This window comes from Mesoplodon densirostris, chromosome 1 (genome assembly GCF_025265405.1).
Source record: "Mesoplodon densirostris isolate mMesDen1 chromosome 1, mMesDen1 primary haplotype, whole genome shotgun sequence".
Lineage (NCBI taxonomy): Eukaryota > Metazoa > Chordata > Mammalia > Artiodactyla > Ziphiidae > Mesoplodon > Mesoplodon densirostris.
This window is the reverse complement of record NC_082661.1, coordinates 224,836,185-224,850,162: the sequence shown is the minus strand read 5'-3', so window position 1 is coordinate 224,850,162 and position 13,978 is coordinate 224,836,185. Positions and strand designations below refer to the sequence as shown.

The 13,978-nt window shown below is 33.4% G+C and overlaps 1 protein-coding gene across 3 annotated transcripts in view; it reads left to right on the top strand.

Moving 5' to 3' along the window:
- Nucleotides 1–13,692, top strand: part of CLGN (calmegin) — a 45,034-nt gene extending 31,342 nt beyond the window's left edge. For all 3 annotated transcript variants that reach the window (XM_060115657.1, XM_060115665.1, XM_060115675.1), the window contains 7 exons: nucleotides 6,041–6,154; nucleotides 6,279–6,429; nucleotides 7,966–8,181; nucleotides 9,328–9,453; nucleotides 9,681–9,852; nucleotides 10,894–10,994; nucleotides 12,812–13,692. In XM_060115657.1, coding sequence (XP_059971640.1) covers nucleotides 6,041–6,154; nucleotides 6,279–6,429; nucleotides 7,966–8,181; nucleotides 9,328–9,453; nucleotides 9,681–9,852; nucleotides 10,894–10,994; nucleotides 12,812–12,892 — 961 coding nt within the window. In that variant the 3' untranslated portion in view covers nucleotides 12,893–13,692. The remainder of the gene's footprint in view (nucleotides 1–6,040; nucleotides 6,155–6,278; nucleotides 6,430–7,965; nucleotides 8,182–9,327; nucleotides 9,454–9,680; nucleotides 9,853–10,893; nucleotides 10,995–12,811) is intronic.
- Nucleotides 13,693–13,978: the final 286 nt, after the last annotated feature.

Here is a 13,978-nt window from a genome sequence, read left to right as displayed (position 1 = left end):
TTTGACTGTACAATAAGTGTATGTTTAAATTTGTAAGAAACTGCCAAACTTTTCCAAAGGGCTATACCATTTTGCATTCCCACCATTATGTAAGAGTTCCAGATGTTATACATTAACAGCATTTGGTATTAACTGTTTTTTTTAACTGAGATATAATTGACATATAATATTGTAATAGTTTATGTGTACAACATAATGATTTGATATATGTATATATTGCAAAATGATCACTACAGTAAGTTTAGTTAACATCCATCACTTCACATAGTTAACAGCTTTTTTTCTTGTTTTGAGAACTTTTAAGATTCACTCTTCTTAACTTTCAAATATATGATATCGTGTGGTGAACTGTAGTCACCACGCTGTACCTTACATCCCCAGGACTTATTTATCTTATAACTGGAAGTTTGTACCTTTTGACCTATTGGTATTATCTGTTTTTGTTTTTCTGTTTTTCTTTGGGTATTCTAAAAGGTTTGTAGTGGTATCTAATTGTAGTTTTGATTTACATTTCCCTAATGACTAATCCTTAATTTCCCCAATTTTCATTTACTTGCCATTCATATCAGTTTCTTTGGAGAAGTATCTTTTCAATTTTTTCCACTGCTTTATTTGGGTTATTTTTTTATATTCAGTTATGAGAGTTCTTTATATTCTGGATACAGGTGTTTTGTCAGTTATCTAGTTCTGTATAACAAATTACCCCAAAATTTAGTGGCTTAAGACAACATTTGTTATCTCTCAGTTTCTTGTGATTCAGGATTCTGACTGCAGCTTAGTAGGTCCTTTGGCCCTGGGCCTTTCAGCTGCAGTTAAGATGTCAGCTGGGGCTATAGTCATCTAAAGGCTCAATGAGGAGCGGATCCAGTTTCAGTTTCACTCAAGTGGGCATTGGCAGGATTCAGTCTCTCAAGGGACTGAATTGTTGTTGGACTGAGGGCCTCAGTTCCTGGCTGGGTGTTGGCCAGAGTCATCCCTTGGTTCCTTGCAATCTAGGCCTCACCACAGAGTATCTCACAGCATGGTAGCTGTCTTCAACGGAAGCAAGGGAGAGGGGAAGGGAGGGGAGAAGAGAGTGCGAAGAAGATGGAGGTTACAGTCTGTACTGGGTTAACACTGTCCTCCAAAATTCCATGTCTACCCAGAACCTGTAATTGTGACTTTATTTGGAATTAGGACCTCTGCATCTCTAATCAAGTTAAGATGAAGTAATACTGGATTAGGGTGGGCCCTAAATCTAGTACTACCGGTGTCCTTGTAAGAAGAGGGAAATTTGGACACAGACACACAGGGAGAACACGATGTGACGATTGAGGCAGAAATTGCAGTGATGCATCTACAAGCCAGGGAATGCCAACGGTCGTCAGCGGCCACCAGAAGCAAGGAAGAAACAAGGAAAGATCCTGTCCTGGAGCCTCCAGAGAGAGCATGGTCCTGCCCAAAACTTTGATTTCAAATTTCTAGTTTCCAGAATTGTGAGATAATAAATTTCTGTCCCTTTAAGCCACCCAAATTGTGGTGTTTTGTCACAGCAGCCTAGGGAAACTAATATACAGTATTTTATAACTTAATCTTGGAAGTAACATACCATTACTAATTTCTGTTCATTAATAGCACGTTATTAGGTCCCACCCACACTCAAGGAGAGGAGACTTCACATGGACATGAATACCAGGAGGCAGGATCATTGGAAACCATTTCAGAAGCTGCCTACCTCAGTCTGAGATTGCCAGTGCCAGAGTCCCTGAGGCGAGGACCCGGTTAGGTGGCACCCAGATTTCGCAGTACAGACACCACAGTAATAACTGTTACTTTAAGCCCCTAAGTTTTGGGGTAATTTGTTATGCAGCAATAGTCAATTAATATAGATATGCAGTATGCAATATTTCCTTTCACTCTGGGGCTTGTCTTAATTTTCATAACAGAGAGCAGAAGTTTTAAATTTTTATGAAGTCCGGTTTGTCAATATTTGTCTTTGATGATTCATGCTTTTTGCATCTTACTAAGATAAGATGTCTTTGCCTAAATGTGACAAAGATTTTCTTTTTGTTTTCTAGACAAATAGTTTTGACTAAAACTCTGTTCTGAGTTAATTGTTGTATGTAGTGTGAGGTATAAATCAAGATTAATTTTCAAAAATATGGGTGTCTAATTGTTCCAGCATCTCTTATCATCCATTTAATGTCTGTAATGATCTGTACTGATGTCCCCTCTTTCTTTTCTGATATGGCAATTAGTGTTTTTTCTTGATGTGTCTAGCTGAGGGTTTATCAATTTTATTGAGCTTTTTGGAGGACCACCTTTTGTTTTAGTTTTTTCCCTTCCATTGGCCTTTTTTGTATTTCATTATTTCCTTCCTCTTCTTACTTTGGACTTAATTTGCTTCTCTTTTCTACCTTATTAAGGTAGAAAATAATTTCCGATAGAAACAGCTGTAAAATTTCTCTAAGCACTGTTTTAACTAAGTTCCACAAATATATATTCAGTTCATACTGTTTTATAATTTCCCTAGTGATTTCTTCTTTGATTCATGTATTTTTAAATGTGTTGCTTTGTTGTCAATTATTTATGGATTTTCCAGATATAATTTTCATTTTAACTCCCAAGTTAATTCTATTGTGGTCAGAAAACATTCACAAATATCAGTTACATCAGGATGGTTGATAGAATTGTTCAAAAGCTTTTATATTCTTGATGGTTTTCAGACTGTTCTCTTACTGAGAGAAGAGAACTAAAATCTTCAACTGTGATTGTGGATTTGTCTTTATCTCCTTTGAGTTCTATTAGTTTTTGCTTCAAGTATTTTGAAGATCTGTTACTAGATCAGTTCACAGTATTTCATGACCTCTTGAGGAACTGACCTTTTTATTATAAAATGTCCTTCTTTATAAACTCTTATAATACTCTCTGTCTTGAAGTCTACTTGGTCTGATATTAAATCAGCACTCCAATTTTCTTTTAAATCATGTTTCCATTGAATAGTATTTTCCATTATTTACCTGTAACCTGTATATGCCTTTATTTTTCAGGTGATTTTCTTGTAGGCAACTACATTTGGGTCTTGCCTTTTAATTTGAGTGTTTTAAACCATCTACATTTAATGCACTTATTGCTATGGTTGGGTGTAAACCTACCATCTCACTACTTGTTTTTTTCTTTGTCCCATATATTCTGTGGCTTTTTATAAAATGTTTTTCCTGGGTTTTTTCAGATTGAGTTATATTTTATTTGAGTCTTCTATTTTTTCCTCTCTATTGGCTTTTTGGCTTTTCATCTGTAGTTTGTTGTTTTGCTGGTTGCTCTAGGGTTTGCAATATGCATCTTAAACCTATTTCAGTCTACTCTCAAATAGTGTTATACCACTTCATGTCTAAGTAAATCATATGAGAGTCTTATATTTTTCCCATACATCCTTCATGCTATTATCATACATTTCCTTCTTTATATACTGTGAAGGCCTTGCATATTTATTCTTCTATCAGTCTCTTTTTATCAGACAGTTATGAGGAAAAAGTTCTTTTATTTACCCACATATTTACCATTTCTGGTACTCTTCTTCTTTTATGTAGATAGAAATTCTTGTCTGTTACTGTTTTCCTTCTGCTTGATAAACTTGTCTGAATACATTGTAGTACATACCTGTTGTCATTGCATTCTCTTAAATTATTTGTCTGAAAATCTCTTTATCCTGCCTTCATTTTTGAAGGATTTTTCACTGTGGGGTTATAGGTTGATAGTTATTTTGCAACAGCCGTTCCTTATCATGAGACTCACACTGATTCTGATAAGAAGTCAGTTGTTATTCTCATCCTTGTTCTCCTTTACATAATATGTCATTTTTTTCTATTTGGTTTTAAGATTTATTTTCACTGTTACTGGTTTTCAATAGTTTGATTTTTGTTGTGCCTCGATGTCATTTGTGTGTGTGTGTGTATATTTGCCTTGCTTTGGATTCTTTGAGTTTTTTGAAATGTGGGTTTATAGTTTATATCAAATTTGGGTAACATTTGGCCATTATTTTCTTAAATATTTATGTATGCCTCCCCATCTCTTTTTTGGAATGCCCTTAAATGTGTGTTAGACTGCTTTACATTTGTTACACAAGTCACTGAGAATCTATTCATTTTTTAAAACCAGTTTTTCTCTGTGTACTTCATTTTGGAAAGTATCTATTACTATTTCTTCCAGTTCTTGTTGTTTGTAAACATTGGGGTTTACCACCTATTCAGAACATAGAATGTTGGTCTTGGAAAACCAGAAGTGTTAACATGTTGACTCTCTTTTAGATAAATAGGGGTACTGGTTAGCAGTGAAAATGTCTTTGCCTTAAGGGAAATAGTATAATAGGGAAGTAACTTGTGCAAGGTAGGAAGTAACTTGTGCAAGGTAGGAAGAATAGTACATTTAAAAAAAAATTAATAAGTCACTTATTAGTGTATCACTTCCATGAATTCATGCTATCAGAAAAGGTAGGACTACATCCCTCCATGTGGGCTTTCTAACATTGTTTCATATTTGTTTGCCCATAAAGAGTAGGGCTGGGACATGAGAGAAACTGTACAATTTCATGAGAGAAACTGTACAATGAGAGAAACAATGAGAGAAACTATATATACCAACCTCATTCTGATAGGTGAAATGTGTGAGAATTTTTTTTATAAAGTGCTAAAAGAGATGCACCCTTAAATTTTAAACCCTGGTTACTCTGAGCCCTCAGAGACCCTAAGATAACATTGATAACAGGCAAGTACAAGTCTTTACATACATAGATTTGATTATTTCAGTTTGTTACTCAGTCTTTACATATATATTGTTGATTATTTCAGTTTGTTATTCAAGTTTTGTTTAGAAAATCATAATGTAGCTTCTTATTTAAAATTTTTACTTTTCTGTAAAGACAAAAATTATGTTAGTAATTCTATTCACTACTTACTGTGACTATGTTTATATACTTCAGAATTTACTTTCTAAGTGTTATTTTTTTTTTTATTTTATTTTATTTATTTATTTTTTTTGCGGTATGCGGGCCTCTCACTGTTGTGGCCTCCCCCGTTGCAGAGCACAGGCTCCGGACGCTCAGGCTCAGCGGCCACGGCCCACGGGCCTAGCCGCTCCGCGGCATTTGGGATCTTCCCGGACCGGGGCACGAACCCGTGTCCCCTGCATCGGCAGGCGGACTCTCAACTGCTGCGCCACCAGAGAAGCCCTAAGTGTTATTTTTAAATGAAAATATAAAAATTACTAGAATTAAATATGGAGAGTTTTTAAAAAATAATATTGGAGTAGGGAAGACCTTTCCAAATATGACATAAAATTGAAGAATCATAAAGGAAAATGTTAATAAATTTCAACTACATGAAAATAAATGAGTTTTACATGGCAAAAAAAAAAAAAAAAGTCCTCACCATGAGCTACATTAAAAAATGCATGAGAAACTGGAAAAAATTTTTACTTCATATAGCTGACAACTAATTTCTTATTAATTTCTAATATATTCCAGGATATTAATTATAGCATTATTCATCATAGTAAGTTTTTGAAAACACTATTCTCAACAATAGATAGATTAAATAAATTATTATTTATTCACAAAGCATAAAACTATGCAACTGTTAAGAAGAATGAAGCAGATATATATTTATATAAAACAGAGCTCCTAGAACAGTCTTGACATGCAGTAGTCATCCCATATATGTTTGTTGATGAATGAGTTTTTAAGTGAACAAAAGCAAGGTCTAACATACTCTGTATAGAATGCTATCATTTGTGTAAAAAAAAGTATGTATATATATATATATGTATGTGTGTATATATATATACATATACACACACACATACATATGTGCATGTGTGTATAGAACATAACAAGTAATATATATAAACAAGTGTATAGTAGAAGATTTAGGTGGATGAGAGAGAGGGGAGGTAGTAGGTACAAAGACAGGGTAGGAAATGCCTTTTGGTACCTTATGAATTTTGTAGCATGCATTTTTAAACTGCTTGAATAATTAATAATTAGCGTAAAATACTGTATTTACAGGGATGAAAGTGAACCTGCCCAAATAGAAGATTCAACTGTTGTTAAACCTGATGGCTGGCTTGATAATGAACCGAAATTTATTCCAGATCCTAATGCTGAAAAACCCATTGACTGGTAAGCATTTTTCATCTTCAAATGTCAATTTCATATGTTTCTTACTTACTTTTTTGTTACTAGTTTATATGACTGACAGGAGAGACTTGAGGTTCCTCCATTTGCTTTGTTCTAATATCCTAAGGAATGAAGACATGGATGGAGAATGGGAGGCACCTCAGATTTCTAATCCAGCATGTCGGATTGGGTGTGGTGAGTGGAGCCCTCCCATGATAGATAACCCAAAATACAAAGGAATATGGAGACCTCCAATGATAGATAACCCTAACTACCAGGTAATAACCACTTGTTCCAGTCCCATAGTAAACTTTAAAATGTTGTGCTATTTATCTAGTTATTGATAATGTTATGTTAACTTCAGGAAATTTGATTTGTATAATAGTGTGCCTTAGCTATCTTAAGAAGTCAAAGAACATAGACTCCAACTAATTTATGTTTAAAAAGTGAAACATTCCTTATTTAATTTTCTGGGGGAATAAAATTAAGAACTAAAGATAAGTTACTTTATACTATATTTTTCCTTATACTGATGATCACTTTGGAATAAAATTTCATTTTAGAATTAAATATAAGAAGTGACTTCTGATCAAGAAGACTCAGGTTGTACATTTTAGTAATTAAAGTCTGTGCTTAATTAACGTGCTCCTTACTCTCTGGTATTATTAAAATTGAATTTTTTTCCCTAATATGAATCAGATATTTTTTGAGTATACCTAGTTTGGGGGGTAGAAGTCCTTATGTTATCCATTTAACCCTCTAGTTTTATCTAATTATTCATTGACATTTTCTAACATTTATTTTATATATACAGTTATATATTCTGTTTGCTCACTGTAGTTTTTCTTTAGAGTATTTATCACAAAATGTCTGTTTTGGTAACTTTTTTAACATCTATCTCCTTCATTAGACTTTAAACACCATAATGCAGGGACCATGTCTGCCTTGATTACCACTGTATCCTAGCATCTGGCATAGTGCCTGGCACAGAATAGTCATATGTGATGTGGAATAAGTCAGTGAGTGATCATATTGTCCAATTTATTTGATTTGGTTGAATTTAATCACTCAAGATCTAATGGAACTTCTGTGTTGAAAAATTGTTCTGAGATTCAACCATGGTTGATTATTGATGCCTATCACGAGTATATGTTGAAAGGTGCGGTTCCGTTTTTGCCATACAGTGATCTCTGATTTGAACAATTGTAATGAATCTTGCCTTGAATATCTTTACTAAATGTAAAAAAACCCCAACTTGTCTAATACAGTGTCAGTTGTGAAATTTAATTACTCAAGTTTCTGTATTGGATTTTCACTCTGCCTCTTTTTTTTTTTTTTGGCAGTTTACTTATTTATTTTACTTATTTTGGCTGCGCTGGGTCTTCATTGTGGCACTCAGGCTTCTTTAGTTGCAGCGGGCCGGCTCTAGAGCACACGGGCTCAGTAGTTGCAGTGTGTGGGCTTAGTTGTGGTATGTGGGATCTTACTTCCCCAGCCAGGGATCGAACCCAGGGCCCCTGTATTGGGAGCACAGAGTCTTAACCACTGGACAACCAGGGAAGTCCCCTTTTGCAGAGTTTAAAGTCATTGTTCATAGGGAACATCATGTACAGGATATATTTCATGGGGAACATCGTGTTCCGGATAAGAAGAAACAAGATTTTATTTCTAGTGAATTACTAATGAATTAATTATCAGTTAAAGTTTTCTTTTTTCCAGTTAGTATTGCTAATTTCATTCAACACCAACTACTTCTTGAGTAACATTTATAATTATTTTATTTGAAAATGTCTTTGAATTATTTTTTCTCACAGGGTATCTGGAGTCCTCGAAAAATTCCTAATCCAGATTATTTTGAAGACAGTCACCCATTTCTTCTGACTTCCTTCCGTGCTCTTGGTTTAGAGCTTTGGTCCATGACCTCTGATATCTACTTTGATAATTTTATTATTTGTTCGGAAAAGGAAGTAGCAGATCGCTGGGCTGCAGATGGTTGGGGAGTGAAAATAATGATAGAAAATGATAATGAGGTACAGTATTTACCATATGGTAATAATAGGATGTGGTCCTGGTTATAGGTTGTACAAATGGCCTTTAAAAAGGTAAATAAATGTGCAATAATTACTAAATGCTAAAGAAACATATCTAAATAAATTTATGTAGACAGAGTATTTAGCTTTACCAAATATGATTCAGCTTCATTATAAATTAATAATGAATTATATATATGTAAGTCTTCATTTCATTTATTAAATTATGATAGCATAATGGGATTGAGTGCCTTTTGATGGTTATAGAAATGAGACCACTACTACTACTAGAAATGAGACTTAATATCTTTGTCACCTATCAGTTTAAGGCCTAAATGGGAACAGTAATCTAAATATTCTTTATTCACTTTAACTACTTTTCACTTAGAGGAGTATAGAAACTTTTAAAATTTAATATTATTATGTTCCAGTTTTTTTTCCCCAAATCTTAACACTACTTAGAAAAGAATAAGCTAAGTATTTCAACACAATGCATCTTGGAGAATCTATATTTAAAACCAACTACTGTAAAGAAAAATGTGTACCTCACATTAGGTCTCTTTGGATATTAGCAAAAACCATCAGAAGAGTAAGTAAAGGTAAAGGGATTCTCATTTGGAAACTCTTTTAGCTAAAACATTTGCTGATTTTAGATTTTATTTTAGTAAGAGAAATAATTTCCTTCCTGAAGGTTGTGTGTAAAATTTGTTAATAAACAAGAAAAAGAAAACAATGATTATCAGGTTGATTTTTTTTTTTTTAGTAAGTTTTTTAAAAGTACAGGATGAGTTATCAGAGAGTTGTGTACTTCTAAATGAACCAGATAACACATCCATAAAGAGTAGTTCTATCCTGAAACTTACCAAAAGAGAAAACTGTCCTAATTCTTGCTGGTAGGTTAGCAATATTCACCTATATAGTATAATGTACCTTCTACTACAAAGTGTCAAACAGCAATGCATGTGAATAATTGTTTAAACTTTACGAAGCACAAAATGAGAAAATAAAATATTTTTTATCTTACAAATTCATGATTCCTTAATATAAAACCACCTAGGTGAAATAAGTTTTTTGTTTTTGTAGGCTGTATTTCTGAATGAAGGTTTATAAAATCTATATGCCTTTTTATGCTTATTTCTTCTCTAGCCTAGTTTATACAAACAGTTGATGGCAGCTACTGAAGAGCGCCCATGGCTTTGGTTCATTTATCTTGTGACAGCAGTGCTCCCAATAGCATTAATTACTTCATTTTGTTGGCCAAGAAAAGTAAAGGTAAAGAAAATGAATTTTCGTCAACAGTAAAAAAAAAAATAAATAAAATAAAAAATCTCTTAGTGTTTAGGAGTTCTATATTGGAGCATGTGGTTCTTAAAAGTAATAAACTAAATTGCCTGTAAGTTTTTACTGATAGTTCACTATGATATCACTTATTGTAAAAAAGTCTTTTTGTAAATAGTGCTTTGCTTTTAGTAAAAATAGCTTGTGTTAAACTGCGACAGAAAAGATATGAAGATGCGGAGTTCAAACAACTGGACATATGTAAACCACAAACAAAGGTAGCACTAGAGCAAGAAGAGAAGGAGGAAGAGAAAGCAGCCCTGGAGAAACCAGTACACTTGGAAGACTTGGAAGAGGAGAAACAGCAAAGTGATGGTGAAATTCTTGAAAAAGGTAAGACGATGATGGTGATTAATAATGGGGACAAAGCTCGGCAAAGCTCACTTAAAATAGTAAGATTAAGTGGTAAACACTGGCTGTTGCACTTGTTTATTGTCAAATGTATACCATTTGAATCCCCAAGAAGGCGTGACTGGCGAAGAGGAGTAATATCCTTGCCTGGGTTGTACCTGAGCAGACATCCAACGTATGACTTTTGTTTTCTAGGAAGAAAGAGGTGTAAAAATTGTTCAGTTGCTTCAGAACCTAGCAACTATGAATCCCATATGCCGTAGCTTTTTGCAAAGATTTTTCTCCCCTCCAAGGATGAGATGGGAGGTACAGACCATGGCTTCTGTAGAATAGTAATCGGTTTAAAGCAGGTGATTGCAGCAACAAAATCCACACCAAGTCTCCCAAGGGCTGTTGTTTATCAGATAATTTATCATGTAGAACAAATAGTTTAATCTCTTGAAAGCATTGCTGAATCATACGTCCCCTTCCCACCCTCTACTAAACTCCAGAAGATGTTAGAACTGAAGACAGCTGAGGCTTTTTTTGGTGCCTCTCCAGTGTGACTTCCTTATGCACATTGAGGTAGCAATAAAACTATTGCTATTTGTCAGGCATCCCAAGCCAGGCTCCAGAATGAGCCCTTTATAACCTAAATTATATCTTGAGCACTGTTTTTAACTTAATAGTTGATGAAACAGTTGATTTAAAAAACATACTCTCTCAAAACACACATGCACACACGTATATTTTCATATATGTGTGTACACACATACACACACATTCTTTGGTTTTCATTTTACATACAGACTGAGTGCTTTAAAATTCTTTAAACCTGCCCCTTTCCTCAAATATGATGATTTATTTATAAAATGTGGTAAACTAAATATTTCTATTTAAATTTTTTAAAATGTCTAATGGAAGAAATTGCTTTTAAATATTGGAATTTAAATACATCCCTCCACTTTTATTTAATACTTTAAGTAGCAAAATTCTAATTCAAGTTTTTGCCTTTAATAAAATCTGTTTAATAAAAAATTCTAGAAGAGGAAGGTGAACCTGAGGAAAAGAGTGAAGAAGAAATTGAAACCATAGAAGGACAAGAAGAAGGTAATAAATCAAATAAGTCTGGATCAGAGGATGAGGTAAGCAACTCTTTAACAGAAAATAAACTAGTTTCTATGTATGACTGTTAATCCATAAAAAAATATTTAATAAAAGCAATCTGGTTTTTGAAGAATTTTTTGCCATATTTCTCCCAGCTTTCTTAAGAGCATACATATTGCTTTAAAATGTATCCTTAAGGAAAGCATGAAAATAATGTAATTTATGTCCTCTTAATGCCTAATGAAACAGTATAAAGTAAGCCTTTGGTTTACAAAATATAAAGAGAGAGCTACGTCTGTAAAAAATGACTTCATTAAAGTGTTTTGTTGAAAGGTGTAATAAGCAGACCATCTGAATATTTAAAAAGTAATTCTGTTTATTACAAGACAATTTTCTTTTAGCCATTGTGAAAACATTCTCACTGTCACAGTTATTTAACTGTAACATTTTGAAAGATTTCATTCATTGGGTAGTTGAGTACTATGCCTGGTAATGGTGTTTTTCTCAAATCTTTAATAAACTAGTTTTTCATTAACTTGATATGTCTGCCCCCTTTTCCATCCTGATGTATGATAGAACTTTCCACAGTGCCTTTTTTTATAGTCAGTTATGGAATCAGAAACCATCCAGGTATAATTCAGAACCCGAGCTTTCTTCTTTCACCTAGTATATACCCCACCAAGCCTGTTTTCTCTGCTTCTCTAGCCCTCTAAGAGCTGCATAACCCAACCTGCTGGTCGCGGTCCCCAGCACTCTCATAGCTTAGAGTTAGGTAGGGTAAAGGTCCGTTATGCCTGGGCTGTTGCATGTGGTGAGATAAACTTGCTGTTTTGTTTATTTGAAGAAATCTCCCAGATAAACTTCTGTTGTTATTGTTTTAATTGTTTTCTAAAGCTTATTCAGTACATATACCTGGTTACTGGTCTTAACTGCCTAGTGAGTTTTTTTTTAAATGGGTTTTGGGGCTCATTATCTAGTATGAATATCTTTATTTAGAGGGAGCTGGGTGAAGATAATTTCTTCCAGAACAGAGTTTTAAACAGTCCTTGTTTCCCGCTGTCACTCTTTTAATAATAATACTTGGAATCATTCACTGAATGTGTATTCTAGTTATATTTTGCTTTGTAAAATATTTTGTGTACCTTTAAAAGTATCTAAATTCCATCTTTTCAGTCTTTTAATCTTCTTGTATGTTTGTCAGTGAGCTAAAATAAATCAATTTTTATATAATATAACCTTTAGAAATAATTATAACTATTTTGTATAATACCTGCATTATTTTATTGTTATACAATTTTAATTTATATATAAATGATTATTCTGGAAGGATAAGAATTAAAGGAGAGAAAAAGCCCAAACCATAAGTTTAATGTTTCCCTTTCCTCTCTGTTAATTTTTCTCCAAGTATTAGGTACCAGAAGTTCTGAAAAAGTCTCTGTAAAACCAGCTCAGCAATTCATTACTTACAGAAACATTGTGATGTATAGTTAATGCTTAATATCCCACAATGAAACTATCATGTAACCTTTAATTAACCATGACATTAGATTAAGTTGTAAATCATGAAATAAAATCATGAATTGAGTTATTAGCATTATTCCTTGTCAGATGCATATTTGACAGAGTTATTCTAAAAATGTAATCATGGCAAAAGATGAACAAATTGAAACACATCAATTTATATACACGTTTTTGATCAGTTATTAAGTAAAGGAACATAAAGATAAAGATATATATAAACATAAAGATGTTTTGTTAGAAACATGTATTTTAGAGAATAAGAAATACATTATTTACTACTCTCTACTAGTTGCCCACTGTATGAAAATAAACGTTTTCATATTTTTTTCCCTAGATGAGGGAAGCAGATGAGAGCACAGGATCTGGAGATGGGCCAGTAAAGTCAGTACGCAAAAGAAGAGTACGAAAGGAGTAACCTGTATTCAAGTATTTTTAATTCCTAAGAGAGAGAGTTGGCATTCTCAAGTCGGTGTGCCAGAACTGAACTTGACTCAATCTGCACATCCTGTTTCTACTATCTAGCAATGATATTCTTTCAGACATTTATTTTAATCTTATTTTTCAGAAAAAAAAACTTTGAAGTTAACCTGGTCTTTGAATTTAGAATAAAAGAAAAGTGGCACATTACATGTCAAATTTTAAGAGATTAATAGCATTAGAAGTTACACAGTTTTAATAGTTTGGAGAAAGTTTTGGTTTCTACAGAGCAAAATAATATGCAGCAACTTCACTGCTATTGGAAGAATCAGTTATTGGAATTTCCGGCTATACTACAGTATAACTGGTAGTATAACTGGTAGTTCCATAGTATAAATAAGAGTTCTGTTGTACAGAGCTAAATGCAATAAAGTTTCTGTGTTTGTTTCTATCAACAATTGAAAGTGTTGTATGTGACCCACATTTACCTACTTTGTGTCAAATTATAGTTATGGTTCATTGTTCACGTAAATTATAGAGTTCTTTAAAGAGGTGCTTTGTTGACAGACAATCAACAAAACTGAAATGTCTGTGTGTCACTCATAGAATCACTGGTCAATAGTGCAGCGTACTTATATTTGAATACAGAGATAAGAGGTTTATCAAAACGAAATGGTGTACAGATTTTTTTGAAGTTGTTACAGTTGTTTTATGCCAGAATGGCTTACTCTGTTTACAAGATTGCTTATGCCTACATGGCTCTTGAAAATAAAATTTAAGTATTTTTTCTTCTTTAAATGATACCATCTTTAATAGGTAAATTATTATTGGGGAGTCTTTCTTTTATCTGATCATTAAGAGATTGTAATGGCTAATAGATATCAATTATTATGCTTTGTATTTTTATCTTTTTTCCGACAAAGTCAAATCTATTTTCTGACGAATTCAAATCTGTTGTCTCATCTAGCTTCAAAGCTGCCTCTATGGTAGACTGTTGCTCCTCTTTTTAAAACACAGTTGACCCTTGAACAACAGAGGTTTGAACTGCGTGGGTCCAACTTATACACAGATTTTGTTTTCAATT